Source organism: Eriocheir sinensis, chromosome 43, assembly GCF_024679095.1.
Source record: "Eriocheir sinensis breed Jianghai 21 chromosome 43, ASM2467909v1, whole genome shotgun sequence".
NCBI lineage: Eukaryota > Metazoa > Arthropoda > Malacostraca > Decapoda > Varunidae > Eriocheir > Eriocheir sinensis.
This window is the reverse complement of record NC_066551.1, coordinates 5,172,941-5,188,170: the sequence shown is the minus strand read 5'-3', so window position 1 is coordinate 5,188,170 and position 15,230 is coordinate 5,172,941. Positions and strand designations below refer to the sequence as shown.

Here is a 15,230-nt window from a genome sequence, read left to right as displayed (position 1 = left end):
ACTCTTCCCACCCCTTTGTCTCTGAGCTCCTTGATTACCACAGAGGCCACGTTGTCAAGGCCGGGAAGGTAGATCCATGGATGAGCATCTCGTGTCACGCATCGCCCTCGTGCTTACCAACATGATTAGTTAACGAAATGAGGTACAAAAACACAACACAAAAGAACAAAAAACATCTCTTGGAATACTGTCACGCATCACTAAAATAAACAACCTGATAAAATGTAATAATATATGATATGGCACCAATCGTCACGTGTCAAGCTGCCCTCCTATAGGTTAAGACACTCACCAGCGGCGAGACGAATGTTGCAGGAAACACACACAAGGCAGCGGCGCCTCTCCTCCCTTTGTGTTCCCTGTTCCTACTTGTCCGTTAAAGCCGCTCACCTCCGGAGTCCTGCGACCGCTGACTCACGCCGCGCCTCCTGCATGCATGGGTCACAGCCAGGAATAATGCTGGGTATAAATATAATAACGTAAATGTAAAGATGAGGACGTATGTTAAGCTGCGCCTGGCCACGGTGCTCATCTCCGTCTCATTGACCTTTGAGCCTGCGGCGGGTAAGAACCTACTAACCAAAGGACAGGGACCCATTCATCGATCTACCCCAAAAGGATGATGAACGGTTCGGTGACCTAGGTGCCGATTGCATCTAGGTGGGATCAAACCCGGGCTGCATATTCGTAGCTAGGCGTGCTGACCACTACACCAAGGAGGTATAGTGTCGCAGTCAAAATCTCTCTCTCTCTCTCAAACATATACAAATGAGTAACGGAACTGACAATGTTGGTGTGTTTCAGTATCGTAGTTTCGTGGCATCACGGCACTGACCTATGGGGGAGGCACCACGCTGCCTGCCCTTCCCCAAGCATCCTCATCCCTTTCTGAAGCGCGGTGCGGGGCGAGGGAAGGGAATGTGACGTAAATCATCCAAGTAATATTCTTGTCTCCACGTGCTGGCTGCATGGGGCGGTGGGGGCGGGGCACCTCACCTGCGCAACAACCAGGGGAGCTCAGACGCACCCATCTCGCCTGCCCACCGAGATAAACAAAGGGACTTGACGCAAAGTAAATACACAGAAATTGAGGCACAAACTAATTACAGAAAGCGTTTATGTTTAATTTCCTCCAATAGAAAAGGTGTCTGAAGGAAATAAAAATGACCATTAGTGAGTAGTGACTGGCCTTCAAGGTGACGCAGGTGGTCAGGGCGGACAGGTGCATGACAACGCCCCTCTAAAAAAAACTTCGGCAGCGGGGCTGTGGCGCAGCAACACACGACTTATCGGCGAGAAGCGGCACCATACAAAAAAAAGAAAAAGAAAAAAAAAAAGATAAATAAATAGGGCTACATGAGTAATCTCTCTCTCTATGTGTGTGTGTGTGTGTGTGTGTGTGTGTGTGTGTGTGTGTATATATATATATATATATATATATATATATATATATATATATATAGAGAGAGAGAGAGAGAGAGAGAGAGAGAGAGAGAGAGAGAGAGAGAGAGAGAGAGAGAGAGAGAGAGAGAGAGAGAGTCTCAGGGATAGTGGCTGATATTGTAGCAAATTTCTCTGCCCTTGATGGAAGAAGGACCAGAAGAGGTCAGTGAGTCAGCGTGCTTCGTACATGAACTACGCTGCAGCTGCCTCTTCCCTCGAGGTGAAGGAGACATTACGAGTGTGCACTCCGGCTTCGTTCCGTCGTTCGGTACACTAACCCCACCTCACAAGTACACTTGTTCACGTCTCCATCTTTTTTTTTATATACATACGAAACAATATTCACCAAAATTAGATTACTGCTTACTTTTACTGTACCCCAATTTGATCCTGCGATCGGAAGTGAGCGGCCCTGCGGCCCGCGGCACGCCCCGCCTGTCACGCCGTGAAGCGGAACGTGAAAGTTGTAGCAGAGAGAGAGAGAGAGAGAGAGAGAGAGAGAGAGAGAGAGAGAGAGAGAGAGAGAGAGAGAGAGAGAGAGAGAAACTACCAGTCGCGTCCCCCGGGTGGCGGATGGGGGAAACCCTGAAGTTTGTTGACTATAGGGCTGTCTCGAATATATTGAATAAGAGACCGTAGACCAAACCGTGGAAGAAAACTGGGGACGTCAGCGCGTAATACCCAAGAATAATCACGGACCTACAACAAGACAATTAACGTGAGCGGCGTCAATGGTAGCTACGGTTCAGCGGATGCTGCCTCGCCCGCGACAAGTGCCAACCGTCCGTCATGCAGCAAGCAACTGTCTATAGATCTTGGGTCAACCCACGGTCGGCTCAAAATTCGTTCCATTCAGCGCATCCTCCCTTGCTCCCGCCAATTTCTCTCTCTCTCTCTCTTCTACTACTACTACTACTATACATATATATACTACTACTACTACAATTTTGGGAGAGAGAGAGGGAGAGAGAGAGAATGAAAAAAGGACTATGCAAAATAAGCAAAAAGGGAAGCAATAAGGAAAGAAGGAAACGGATGCAGCCCCGAAAACCATCCCAAGGTCATTTCTTAGCTCCTTCGGCCCTTCGTTCTGCCATCCCGGATCCGACAAACTCCGTGATCGGCGCGCGCCTTCACGGTGTTTTCGATTAACTTAATATTCCCGTCTGGTGGTTTTAAGAGGCAAGTCTTGCTCCAACCCTCCCCCGGGGCGTTCTAGTTCTAGGCGGTGCTGGAGATCCCGAGGGTCCAGGGGGGTGGGGCCAGCAAGACAGTACTGACCAACCAGACGACCTAAGTAGCGACACGCGCATTACACGTTGTTAAAGGAAGGTACTGAAGGCGATCGTGTCATCTCTACAAAAACAACAGAAAAAAGATCATAAAAGACAAAAATCTAACATTAAGGCGTGTGGTGTTGTGTGTTGGTATGAGTGAGTCTTTTCTGGGGTGAAGGAGACTTCCCTATACCAGCACACAGCACCGAGAAAAGGCGATACAAAAGAACACCGATAAAAGAGGATAGAACAGAAACAACACCAGAAGGAAAAAGAATATAGAAAAGAATAAAAGAAGGCATTTGGTGTTGTATGTTGATATGAGTGGATCTTTTCTGGGGTGAAGGAGACCCATATGAGTACTCGCTCACAGCTTCAAGAAAAGCGATTGAAGAGAACACCGAGAAAAAGAGGATGGAACAGAAACAACACCAGAAAAAGAATGATATAGGAACAGAATACAAGAAGGCGCTTGGTGTTGCGTGTTGGTATGAGTGGATCTTTTCTGGGGTGAAGGAGACTTACCCGTACCAGCACACAGCACCAAGAAAAGGCGATACAAGAGAACAACAAGAGGATAGAACAGAAACAACACCAGAAAGAAGAAGAATATAGAAACCGAATAAAAGGAGAAGGCATTTGGTGTTGTATGCTGGGAAGAGTGAGTCTTTTCTGGGGTGAAGGAGACTCATGAGTACCCGCACACAGCACCAAGAAAAGCCGATACAAGAGAACACCAAGGAAAGAGGATAGAACAAAAACATCAGAATAAAGGAGAAATATAGAAAAAGAATAAAAGAGAAAGGAAAATATAGATAAAGAACAACAAAAAATGATAATATGGATTCACAACATCGATAAAAAGGAATGTACGTAAGACAAATCATCCACCTTTTGGCCCTGACTAACATCCAAAATTATGGGTGAGTCTTTTCTGGGGTGAAAGAGGCTCATCCAGACCAAAGAACATCAAAAAAGGATGATATAAAAAGAACACCAAGAAAATTAGATGAAAAACAGAAAATAGTGAAAAAGAAAACACCAAGAAAAGAAAAATTAGATTAAATTAAATTAAATCAAATACACAAATAAAAATATAATTATATAAAATTTAAACAATATATATTAAAAATTGAATATTATAAGATATATTTTATCGGGTCCTGGACTTTTGTTAGTTTTAAGTGACTGCTTGCTTGGAAGAGTGGAAGGAAGAAGGGCAAGAGGAAGTCAAAGAATTAAATTTATGGATAGCCTGCTACAAGGCATGGATGGAAGACACAGTGTGGCAGAAGTTGTGAGAATGGCTGATGACAGGGAGAGATGGAAGTCCATGATCACTGATGTCACAAGACTGGCACCTCGGTAAGGTAATATGCAAGTGGCCTACCTTAAATCTATATTTTTACAACCGGATGGAGATATTATGCCATGAAAAATATCAATCATTAGATTAACATTAGAATATTAAAATGAAGTGTGTAAAATGCATTTACAGAAACATGAAAACAAACACATGAGGGCTGCTACAAGCTGGGGTTATGGGCCTTGGTTATTGTAAAAAAGAATGCTTTATAAATATTACTGTATGATGTCTGTATCACGTCTACTCAAGTATTCTCGTTTGTATGATGAAATGAGTCAAAATATGGCACATTGTGACTTTTATTCAACCTTGTATAAATAGATATTGGTAAGAAAACATTATTGTCATTATTAGTCACCTGTTTCTTAAAATGGGAGGTGAGGAATAAAAAAATAATGTGGTTATGTTAAAAAGTATGTGTACAGAAGAGCTATTTAAATTTGTGAGGAAATCAGTGTAAAATCAGTAACTACTCCAAGAGACTTAATTGAGTCCTATTACCTGCATAGTAAGTGAATACCAACTCTAGCTACAGGGATATGTGGCTCACTATCCAGAAGTCGACTCACACTGGGTTGTTTCAATAAAATGACAAACCTGAGTGAAGGAGGCCAAGGGGGCACCTACAGAGCTGGGAGGTAGCCTACTTGGTATAGTAAAGTTCCCTGCATGGAGACCCCAGGGATGGTGTAGGGTGAGCAAGACATGACCTCTGGCGTATTCCCCCATTCAGTGGTTGATTATCCTATCAGGTCTGTCATATGCACCAGATATGGATGTGGAATGAAACACATCAACCACAAATATCTGAGATGGAAATGAGCTGCATAAAAGATGTGTGTGGTATCAAGATGGGATGGAGAAAGTAATACAGATGTGTATGAGAATATTGGTTTGGGTGTAACAGCAAAGGGAGTGAATTGGGAAGTGGTTGAAACGTGTAAAAAGTGGTATGTACTCTTAAATGGTTTGTACACGTGATGAGAATGACTGAGGATGACTTTGTGAAGAGGGGGTATGAGGGTAGGATAAAGGGAGAGGGCATCACAGGGAGACCACCAGTGAAATTGACCAACAGAGTGAATGAGTCCTGAGAGGGGGTTCTGGACCAGGGAAAATTGGAGATGCTTCTGCCACGGCCATCTTCTAAAGGGTAAATTCCTCAGAGGGGAAAAGGTATAAGACATATAGATAGATAAAGAATGTATGGTGTGCAAAAACAGTTGAGGGAGACACTCTCTCAAACAAAAAAAATAGATGTTTGAGGGAGACTCCCGTAACTATTTCTGTGCAACACACTTTGTCTATCTATTTCTCCAATATGCTTTCCCCTCTCAGGAGCTTCCCATTATAAGGTGGCCATGGCAGAAGCATCTCGTGTTTTCCTTGCCCTGCCATCCCAACTCTTTCCCTAGTGGTTGTCCACTCTACTGACCTATTCCACTACAAGGAAGACCCACAAGATCGAAGAAACATTTCTGTGGCTTCTTGAGACAATCAGTGGAATATGAATAAAAGTAATCCTAATGACCATATCTTATTTGCTTTCCACTATTCTAATGACTTTTTGGAAATCAAATTTGGCTAATGAAATATGCCAATCAAATTAGTTCCCTATATATAAATAGTAAATAATGTACAAATATCACAATTTACAAACTTTTTTTTTAAATACTCAAATATAATTCATGAAATATTCATGAAATATTTCTATTACTGTACAATATGAAATGAAAATATGAAACTGTAGTTTTGTCAGTTTTCCATATTTTTAAATTATTTTACGCTTTGAATTAATCTTCCAAAGCACTAAATGTCGCACACGTTCATAAGTAAAGTATTGCTGAAAGTCTGTTGACAACTCCTCAATGGTCCAGTCAATGAGATCAAGATTCTGACAACGCAGCCACTCCAGACCCTCCAGGAAGTAGTCGTAACAGGGAGCACATGTGTCCATGTCCTCCATAGTGAACACATACCTGCAAAGACCAAGATAAAGACAATACTAAAGATAAATACAATACACAGACAATACACTATATTTGTTTCAATGCACAAAACATGACTAACATTTCACTTTACCTACTACTGAGCTACTAAAAAATATAATAGAGCTTTTAGCATCACCAACTTGTATATTCATCAACATCTTTACATCAAACGCATCTTGACTAAGCTAACTGTGGTGGAACTTCTATGATTTAAGTTTGTATATTTCACACACACACACACACCTCATCGACGCCTGATCCTAGGAGCTCCCACCAGGGGATGGCCACGGCAGAAGTTTCCATCTCTCTCTATTCATACATTCCCTCCTTGCCTGCTCAAAGTTTCTCAAGGATCTTTCCCCCCTTTCCTTAACGTACTTTTGCACCTATCCCTCCATTTCACTGGAGGTCGTCTTCTAACATTCCCTCCCTCTATCTCACTCACATACACCATCCTGGTCATCTTACTTTCCTACATTCGCTCCATGTGACCAAACCACTTTAAAATCTGTCGCTTCACTTCTTCCACCACTCCACACTTCTTCCCTTCACCCACGTGACACATTCCAAATCGCTCATACACACTTTCATTACTCATTCCATCCATTCTACTCACACCACATGCACTCCTCAAATAACTCGTTTCCACTGCCTGCACTCTAGACCTCTGACTTTCATTCCAGGCCCATGTTTCACTTGCATATATGAGGGTTGGTACTATTATTGTATTTCTCAAATCCCTCTTTACCTCCATGCTCAAACTTCTGCCATTCATGATACGTCCCAAAGACCTTACCACCTTTCTTTCTTGCAATGCTCTTTCTCTTATCTCTCCTTCTGTACCACCATGCTTACACATAACTGATCCAAGGTACTTAAACTCATTAACCTCGTCCATTTCTTCACCATTCAAAATTATTTTGAATCCTTTTTCACATTCGATTCCCACTCTTTATGGGCATACAAAATCCACAACCTCACTTCTACTCCACTCACAAACCATCACTTTACTTTTTTGACATTAATTTCAGCTTTTTCCTTTTACAGACACTATCAAAAACACTGACCAAATTTTATAAGTCACTTTCATTTCCTGCAATGAGCACCGTGTCATCAGCAAACAAGATTGAATTCAGCACCAACTTCCTTCCCTCAGAGTACATTTTTACTCTAACTTCCCCAACTTTGTCCTTCATTTCTCTCATAACACCATCCACATAAATATTGAACAACCATGGTAACATGACACACCCCTGCCTCAAGCCCACTTTTATCTCAAAGTATTCACTCGCTTTTCCACTAATTTTGACACATGCAGATGCATCCTCATAGAAAGACTTTATTGCATTAAGCAGTTTTTCTCCCATATCATATATCTTTAAAACATCCCACAATGCCATCCAATCGACTCTGTCATAAGCTTTTTCTAAATCCATGAAGGCAGTGTATAATTTTTTTTCCTTTTGCTAATATTTTTTCTACTACCACCCTGAAGGAAAATATCTGATCCACCCATCCCGTTCCCTTCCTAAAGCCACCTTGTTCTTCACTGATTTTCTCTTCTGTAAGTCTTTGCACCCTCTCTATTATGAATTTTCCATATACCTTTCCTGGTATACTCAGCAGACTTATACCTCTATAGTTCCCACACTCCCCTCTCCTGCCCTTCCCCTTGTAAACTGGGACAATGATGACTTTTGTCCAGTCTGCTGGCACCTTCCATGCCACTTCACATATCTTGACTGGGCATGATAACAGAAAACCTTATTCCCGATAACCGATAACTGATAATGAAAAAACTTATCGGTGATAACCGATATTCCTTAACTGGAGACACAAATATAGGCGATAACCGATACCCAATATAAATCCATAATTCCGATACTAGCTAGCGATAAGTCCGATAGGCAAAAACAATACTATATTGATATTTCAGATAGAAAAGCATAGATGAATTCAAATTTTCATTATCTGTATTTTAGAAAACTTACAAAACCTGAAAACCACACGTTGACACGTGTAGTGCCCCCAAAACGAGCACATAACGTCTGGACATTAGTTTTCTTCCACAAACTTAATGAGAAAGGTTCGAACCTTCGTCGAAGGATAACCTTCCCTGCATAATTATTAGTTAGGGTAACTGGTGATCAGCGGCACGCACTCCCCCTCTCTCCTATCCATTGCTTCTCTTACCCCTTCCCCCTTCACGAGGTAACTCCCGCCCCCACCGCGCTGGGCGAGGTTAGTCATCTGATACCCTTCGCCCCGCTTACAGGTAGGCGCTGTTCTCCCTGGATATAACTTCCCAGTTAAAATTAGTGTTCACATGATTTATAAGGGTTACCACAGTTAGTCATCTGATACCCTTCGCCTGGCTTACAGCTAACAGTGGGTGCCCCCGGCACCTTCACCATCCCGGTGAATGGAGCACCCAGCCCAGGAGCCATAAGACATCACCTCGCCGGCAGATAAGTCATCCCTCAATGCCTGTAGTCACCTCCTCCCCAGTCATATTGGGAAGCCCCTTTTAATTTCTTTCCCCAACACACACACTAGTTAGGATGGGTGTCAAATCGTGGTGTTTGTAAGGAGTTTAGCGATATATATTGATTTTTGAGTAACAAAAAAAATAACCTAGTGTTTCAATGTTGATGATCTAAGTATGAAATCTCTTCACAGAAGATATTTCATACCCCGAAGTTTTTTCATACAACACCGGGCGCCCGGGCCAGGCATGTGCAGTAGGGAGACAAAGTTTTTTTTTTTCTTTTCTGAGAGGTGGAAAAAAGTAGCGATTATCGCTAGTTTGGTTACAAAAGTAACGAAGATACCGATATACATTTAAATAAGTAGCGGATGGCCGATAACCCGATTTTGTTATCAGAGATAAAGTATCGCGATTACTTATCGCGATAATGCCCAGCAATGATCTTGACCATCCATTTAGTAACTACCTACATCTCCTCCACACTTCAACATTTGTGCTGTAATTCCATCAATTCCTGCTACCTTTCCATTTTTTTAATCTTTTTATTGCTTGATTTACTTCTTCATATGTTATACTACCTTCTTTATATACTCCTCCTCTACTTCCACTCAAAATTACTGCTGTTAATCATAAAAGTACTGAGAAAAAAAACAGACACTAGCCAGTCATGCAAACAGTTTCACCTTTTTTCTAGTGCAATATACATCATCTTGTCTGGTGGATCAGTCATGAGGCGCAGCACAGTTCTGAAGAATTCATCAGTCAGGGGATTGCTGTACACCACTGTGGGAAGATATGGTATATAGTTCATGTGTGTGTGTGCATGCTATATCTATTTATCTATCTATCTATAAAGCAGTTTCCATAACTCATAAAGCACAGGTTCCTTACCATCTGCAGCCAAGATAATGGACACATCGCTACAGTCAGCTTGCAGGTCATCTATAGTTGCGTGGTTGAGAAAATCAATTTCTCTCACATCAACTTTTGCCTTGAGTAACTCCTCATTTCTTTTCAAGTTACGACGAATGAGTGGCAATATTTCACCTTTGTCAACATCTGGATAGGAAATTTAGAAAGTTATGAAATGTCATTCTCTAATAATTTTGCTATTTGTGATACAAGACAATGAACATGTCAGATATCTGTGTCACGTCAATCTAATGGTCTCATTCAAAACCAAAATATTTACATCCTACCTGTAACAGTAACCTTTGTAGCAAGCATGGCTGCCACAACTGATGTGAGACCGACTCCTGAGGCAACCTCCAGGACATGGGCACCTCTAAATATATCATGGTGATGCAATATGAAGTCTGCTAGGAAGAGAGCTCCCCTCCAAACCTGCTCTCCCACTAGCTCTAGTGTTGTGGCACTTTGGTGCTCTGAAAAGACATGAAGGGTGTTAAAGGTGTCATTTTTCATTTTCAGTTTGAAGCCTTTATCATGTCTTCACTGTGAAAGTATAAAAAAGAGGTTTTCTATGTTGATGAGCTTACCAATGAGGACTACACCCTCCTGGAGGTGCAGGTCATTTTTCCTGGTAACCACAAGATCACCATCTGAGTCCACCTGTGGGGTTTTGCTGAGCTGTTGGCCTCTGGTTTGCAGGGAAGGAGGATACACAAAGTCAAATCTTGAGAGCACCGCTGTGGAAGGTATTGTAATATATAGTGAACATTTCTTGCTTTATTTATCTTTTTATTATGTACATGAGTATCATCATATCATCATCATCATAATCTTGTTTCCCTCAAAAGCAGTGGAGGGTTCAGTGAGAAAATTTATGAAATGAGGGAAATACTTATACTATGTGTTTAGAAAAGAAAATCAGAATCAATATTTTAGTAACCAAAGAGTGGAGAGCTACTGTTACACCAATTGTACTACTGGAAAAAAGGCCCAATTTTTCAAGCTACAGAGATAAAAGAAAAAGAACATTCACCGACAGTATTTACGGTAATATACATGAAAATTTTTGTTTTGCATCACTTCACTATAACTAAATACACATAAACACTTCAGGTGGTTTAACATTAGTCCAGCATTGAAATGATATCAGCAACAAATGATAGTAATAATAATAATAATTATAATAATAATAATAATAATAATAATAATAATAATAATAATAATAATAATAATAATAATAATAATAATAATGACAACACTACTATTACTAGTACTACTACTATTACTATATACTACTACTACTACTACTACTACTACTACTACTGCTACTACTACTGACAAATTGTGTTTACATTCTGATTTTGTTTTAATATACTTTTCAAAATATATTGCCATGAAAGTAAGGCTCATTAAAAAAAATTAAAAAAATAAAATAAAATCTATAGGAAAAAAATAAAGCTGAAGTAACAAAATACATACTGTCTCTCTTTGGACTCCATAGAACAACTTGCCCATTAGCTCCCAATAAACATTCATACTCTTCATCTTCCTGCTCTTGAAGCCTCTCAGAGCCAAGGGCAACTGGCGTCCCTACGTCTGATGTGTTGGTCAAGTGGCTGTCTTTTCCTGCAAGTCAGCAGCACCTACTGAACCTCCAACTGCAGGCATGTTACCAAGTGACAAGTGTGAGCATGATCACAGAAGATGACCTGGCAGCATTAATATAAATTTATGCTGATTTTAAGGGTGAAGACTTGCATGTGTATGGTGTGAGAGGAAACAACGTCGACACCACCTTACATGGCCTAAATTAATAAATGTATGCATAAAATATTCATTTACATTACAATGCCAGCTTAAATTTCATCAACTAAAAGACATTGTTACTTTAAGCATTTACTTATTTAAAAATGCTTTTATGCACTCACATGTATTAATATAAGGTGTAATTGACTTTCACTAAGCTCCTCATAGTTTTTTGTCCGGGCTCATAGTCACACTGTCACTTGATGCTCGTCTCGTTAAAATTAAAAAAAATATTTTATATTGTCATCTCTATCTCTAAGGATGTTGCTGCTAAACACAAACTTTAAGCATTGGTATCCTCCAGACAAAGGAAACTGAAGCTGGAACTGTGTAGCATGTCGATACAAACTCAAATTTGGTGAGTAAAACAAAACCTTACTTGAGAATTTCAACAAAAACAAACTTCATTTATTCCTAAATACATTCTGTGGGGTTGACAAAAAGGATGTTCTTATGTTATCAAAGTTAAGGAACACCTGTTTTTGTCCTGATAATTTCTCTACATGATCAACTTTAATTTCCACAAGCAGCAGTATTGATCTTGGAAAAAAAAGGCTTTTACTCCAATGAGCTTATTATTGTTTTTCCAATTTTCTGGGCAACCCTTTCCCTTTTTGGTCCAGGAATTTAAGAGTTCTTTGCACTTCATTTCATCATTAATATATCTTGTATGTTTAACATACTGGGGTAACTAGAGAAATAAAGTAATATGTGAAACCTGAGCAGGGTTAATATGGTTAAGCTTTAATTTAGGTCTCATAAATTTTTCAAGGGAGGTAATTTTTCATAATTTTGAGAGTAGCAATCAAACCAGCACACACCAGAACCACATGGACACATGGTACTATCAGATTAATGTACTAGAGTAAAAACGAGATAAACTTATAAAATCATGTGAGTATCTTCCAAGTATCTTAAGAGTGTCTTCCACTTTTGCTTTCTGCACGTAGTAGTTGTCTTCACACCTCTCTCTTTAAGTTAATTGGTTATCATATATTTTTGCAGTGGTAGGTTACTATATTTCAGGGGAGGCTATAAATTTGAGAAAATGCATAACTGCAGGCGGGAGTTTGGTGATGACATTGCTCCGCCAGTTTGATTCTGGATATTTACCTTACTCTCTTGCATTTATTAAAAAATACCAAGTGGTTCTGAAGTGTGCCGATTAGATTTCTACTCTCAAAATTTTGGAAAATTACCAACTTCTGTAAAAAAGGACCTAAAGCAAATCTTTACTGTGAATATTGTTGTGCAGCTATTGAAAGCAATTTTATCTAAAGCAATGTGGAATGACCTATTTAATTAGCCATAAAATAACTTTAAAATAATGCTTGCAGGTGAGTGGTCGCACCACTGTCTGTGCCCAGTTCTACCTAGTAATTAATTTAGTCAGACTAGCAGAACAATTTGCTGGGACCTGTTACTATCTAGTTTAGGTTACATTATTACTTGGTCAGAGTTGCTTGAAAATGATCCTAAATAAAATAAGAATAAAAGGCAAATAAATGTCTAAGAATTGCATGTAAGAAGAAAATTGTTAAGCCGTTTTGAAGATCTTAAACCCATAAAAACTGTGGCATGCAGGTAAGCAAAAGCACCAGCACTCTGGGGCAGGGCTGTCTGAAGGAAGCACCCCACATAACAGTAGTCTGCTTTATTTTTCCCTCCCCATGCAAGACCTGTCTCCCCTGTCACCTCCCCTGCGAGTCTGGGCAAGCACTGCAGCTATATAGTCTAGTGTAAAGGCTACGTATTAGGCCATCATGCTGGGTTACATCCCCTGTTGGAGGTAGCGAGGTCACGTACCCAACGACTCGTAGTGTTACATAATAAGTCGGTATTATAAGACACTTCAGTTCTCACATCATCTATTTTTAAAGATCAAAGAGGGGGTCAAACGGGTTCTAATGAGCGATTCTTTAGGTTCATGGTACAGAGGAACGGTCAATCTACCACCAGGGTCATAAAACTACTCCTGGAAATGCCCCAAACAACAAGTCTTGGGAAATATCTGAACTTGGAAATGTTTTATAATACGACCCATAACAAAGTCAACACAAGAATGGCTGGTAGAGAAAAGGGAGAGAAAGGGAGTGGAGGGTAAAGAAAGGAAGACGAAGGGGAGTGGTAGGTAAAGGAGGAAGGTCAAGAAAGGAAGATGAAGGGAAAGAAAGGAAGATGAAGGGGAAGAAAGGAAGTGGAAGGGAAATGAAGGGAAATATATAGGAAGTGGAAGGTAAAGAAAGGGAGATGAAGGGAAAGATAAAGGGAAATGATCGAAGGGGAAGAAAGGGAGAGGAAGGTAAATAAAGGGAAATGAAGGGAATGGAAGGTGAAGAAAGGAAAATGAAGGGGAAGACGGGGAGTGGAGGGTAATGAAAGGAAGACGAAGAGGAAGAAAGGGAGCGTAAGGTATTAACGAAAGGGAGATGAAGGGAAAGCTGAGGCCCTCCACTCACCTCCCCGCGCGGCGTCCAGCACCTCCTCCTTGGAGAAGTGGTGCACCTCGGAGGTCACCGTGTTGTCCACCACCTCCTCCTCCTCGTCAGACATGATGTGTCTTATAGTTTCTGCCTGGCGAGTCCCTGCCCCGCCGAGAAATCAAGAGCCACCACCACCGCCGGCTGTGCTGTCAAGGTTACACGGGGGCTCTGGGTGCCTAGCTCGGGGTGTTTTTATGAGGGCACGATTTGGCAAAGGGTTCAATATTTATCAGATCTCCTTACCTCGACCACGCCGCCTACAGTACTACCATATAAATAGATAGAGGGAGCTTTCGGTAAAGATTCGTTTTAGTACTGTGCCAGTATTTCATGACCTATCTTATGAAACATCACCAACTCTTCATATATCTTTTCTACAAACGTTCAACAATCATGGAAACGCTTTCAAAATCCAACTCAAGGGCTATTTATTGATGAAAATAGGGGATAATATTCACGAAAGCGCAGCCTCCTCTGGCGGCGGCCGCGATGGTCGCCGCCGCAGCCGCAAAATAGCTCGCAGAGGGTTTAGGGTGGGGGAAACATATTTAAACTACTCCAACCGAACTTTACGACCTGCTAACGGGGGGCTTTGCCCCCCTCGAACTCCCCCTTCTAACCAGGGGGGGCGCAGCCCCCACTCCACACATGTATATGCTACCTATTTCTGCGAGGAGGTATTTCTCGCAACACCGGCTGCACCGCCGCCAGAGGAGGCTACATTTTCGTGAATATTATCCCCTATTTTCAACAATAAATAGTCCTTGAATTGGATTTTGAAAGCGTTTCCATGATTGTTGAACATATATATGAAGAGCTAGTGATGTTTCATAAGGTAGGTAATGACGTACGGTACTAAAACGAATCTTAACCGAGCTTTCTTCTATTCGCATTATTTACATAAGAACACAGGGAAACTGCAAGAGGCCGAGTGACTTACAAAGGGCAGCTCCAGAATCACCCCCACTACTCATGAAGGGTGAGGTGTAGTTTCAGGGATTACAGGTAGAGGCTTGATCCTCGTTTACCTTCGGCACGAGCGTACTGTACGCTCCTGTACTCCGTCAGGCCGTCACATTACTGCACCCACCTCACTGCCACCTGTCGTCCTCGTCCATGTAGCTATCCAGTCTACTCTTAAAACAAGTTATCGTCCCTGCACTAACTATGTGATTGTTGAATCTATTCCATTCCCCCACCACCCTATTACTAAACCAATGCTTACCTATATCTCTCCAAAATCTATACCTACTTATCTAATTTAAATCCATTACTGCGTGTTCCAGCCAGCAGGATATCCTGTTGGCTAATTCTCAATACTTTTCTTATATCGCCTTTGTTGTAACCCTTGACCCATTTGAATACTTCTATCAGATCTCCCCGCACTCTTCGTCTTTCTAGTGAATGTAAGTTTAGATGTTTCAGCCTATTTTGATATGGGAGGTTCCTCAGCCCCTGAATCAT

At 41.1% G+C, this 15,230-nt stretch overlaps 1 protein-coding gene across 2 annotated transcripts; it reads right to left on the bottom strand.

Moving 5' to 3' along the window:
* Positions 1 to 4,369: 4,369 nt before the first annotated feature.
* Positions 4,370 to 14,243, bottom strand: LOC127010348 (methyltransferase-like protein 22). 2 transcript variants are annotated; one of them, XM_050884293.1, is made up of 7 exons: positions 13,743 to 14,243; positions 10,957 to 11,103; positions 10,065 to 10,214; positions 9,765 to 9,950; positions 9,457 to 9,624; positions 9,249 to 9,348; positions 4,370 to 6,065 (listed from the first exon to the last, which is right to left on the bottom strand). In XM_050884293.1, exons 1-7 carry the CDS (start codon positions 13,834 to 13,836, stop codon positions 5,858 to 5,860), a joined length of 1,053 nt encoding a protein of 350 aa, XP_050740250.1. In that variant the 5' UTR covers positions 13,837 to 14,243; the 3' UTR covers positions 4,370 to 5,857. The 2 variants fall into 2 exon arrangements, with proteins under 2 accessions (XP_050740250.1, XP_050740251.1); XM_050884294.1 differs by lacking the exon at positions 10,957 to 11,103 and having other exon boundaries at positions 13,743 to 14,231.
* Between the last annotated feature and the right edge of the window lie 987 nt (positions 14,244 to 15,230).

What these genes read in the sequence shown, in the direction of transcription:
- LOC127010348 (XM_050884293.1), bottom strand. Translation starts at nt 13,836, where the DNA reads ATGTCTGACGAGGAGGAGGAGGTGGTGGACAACACGGTGACCTCCGAG. An exon ending in GCTGGACGCCGCGCGGGGAG is followed by an intron (nt 11,104 to 13,742) that starts GTGAGTGGAGGG and finishes GCTGACTTGCAG; the next exon opens with GAAAAGACAGCCACTTGACC. An exon ending in ATGGAGTCCAAAGAGAGACA is followed by an intron (nt 10,215 to 10,956) that starts GTATGTATTTTG and finishes TACCTTCCACAG; the next exon opens with CGGTGCTCTCAAGATTTGAC.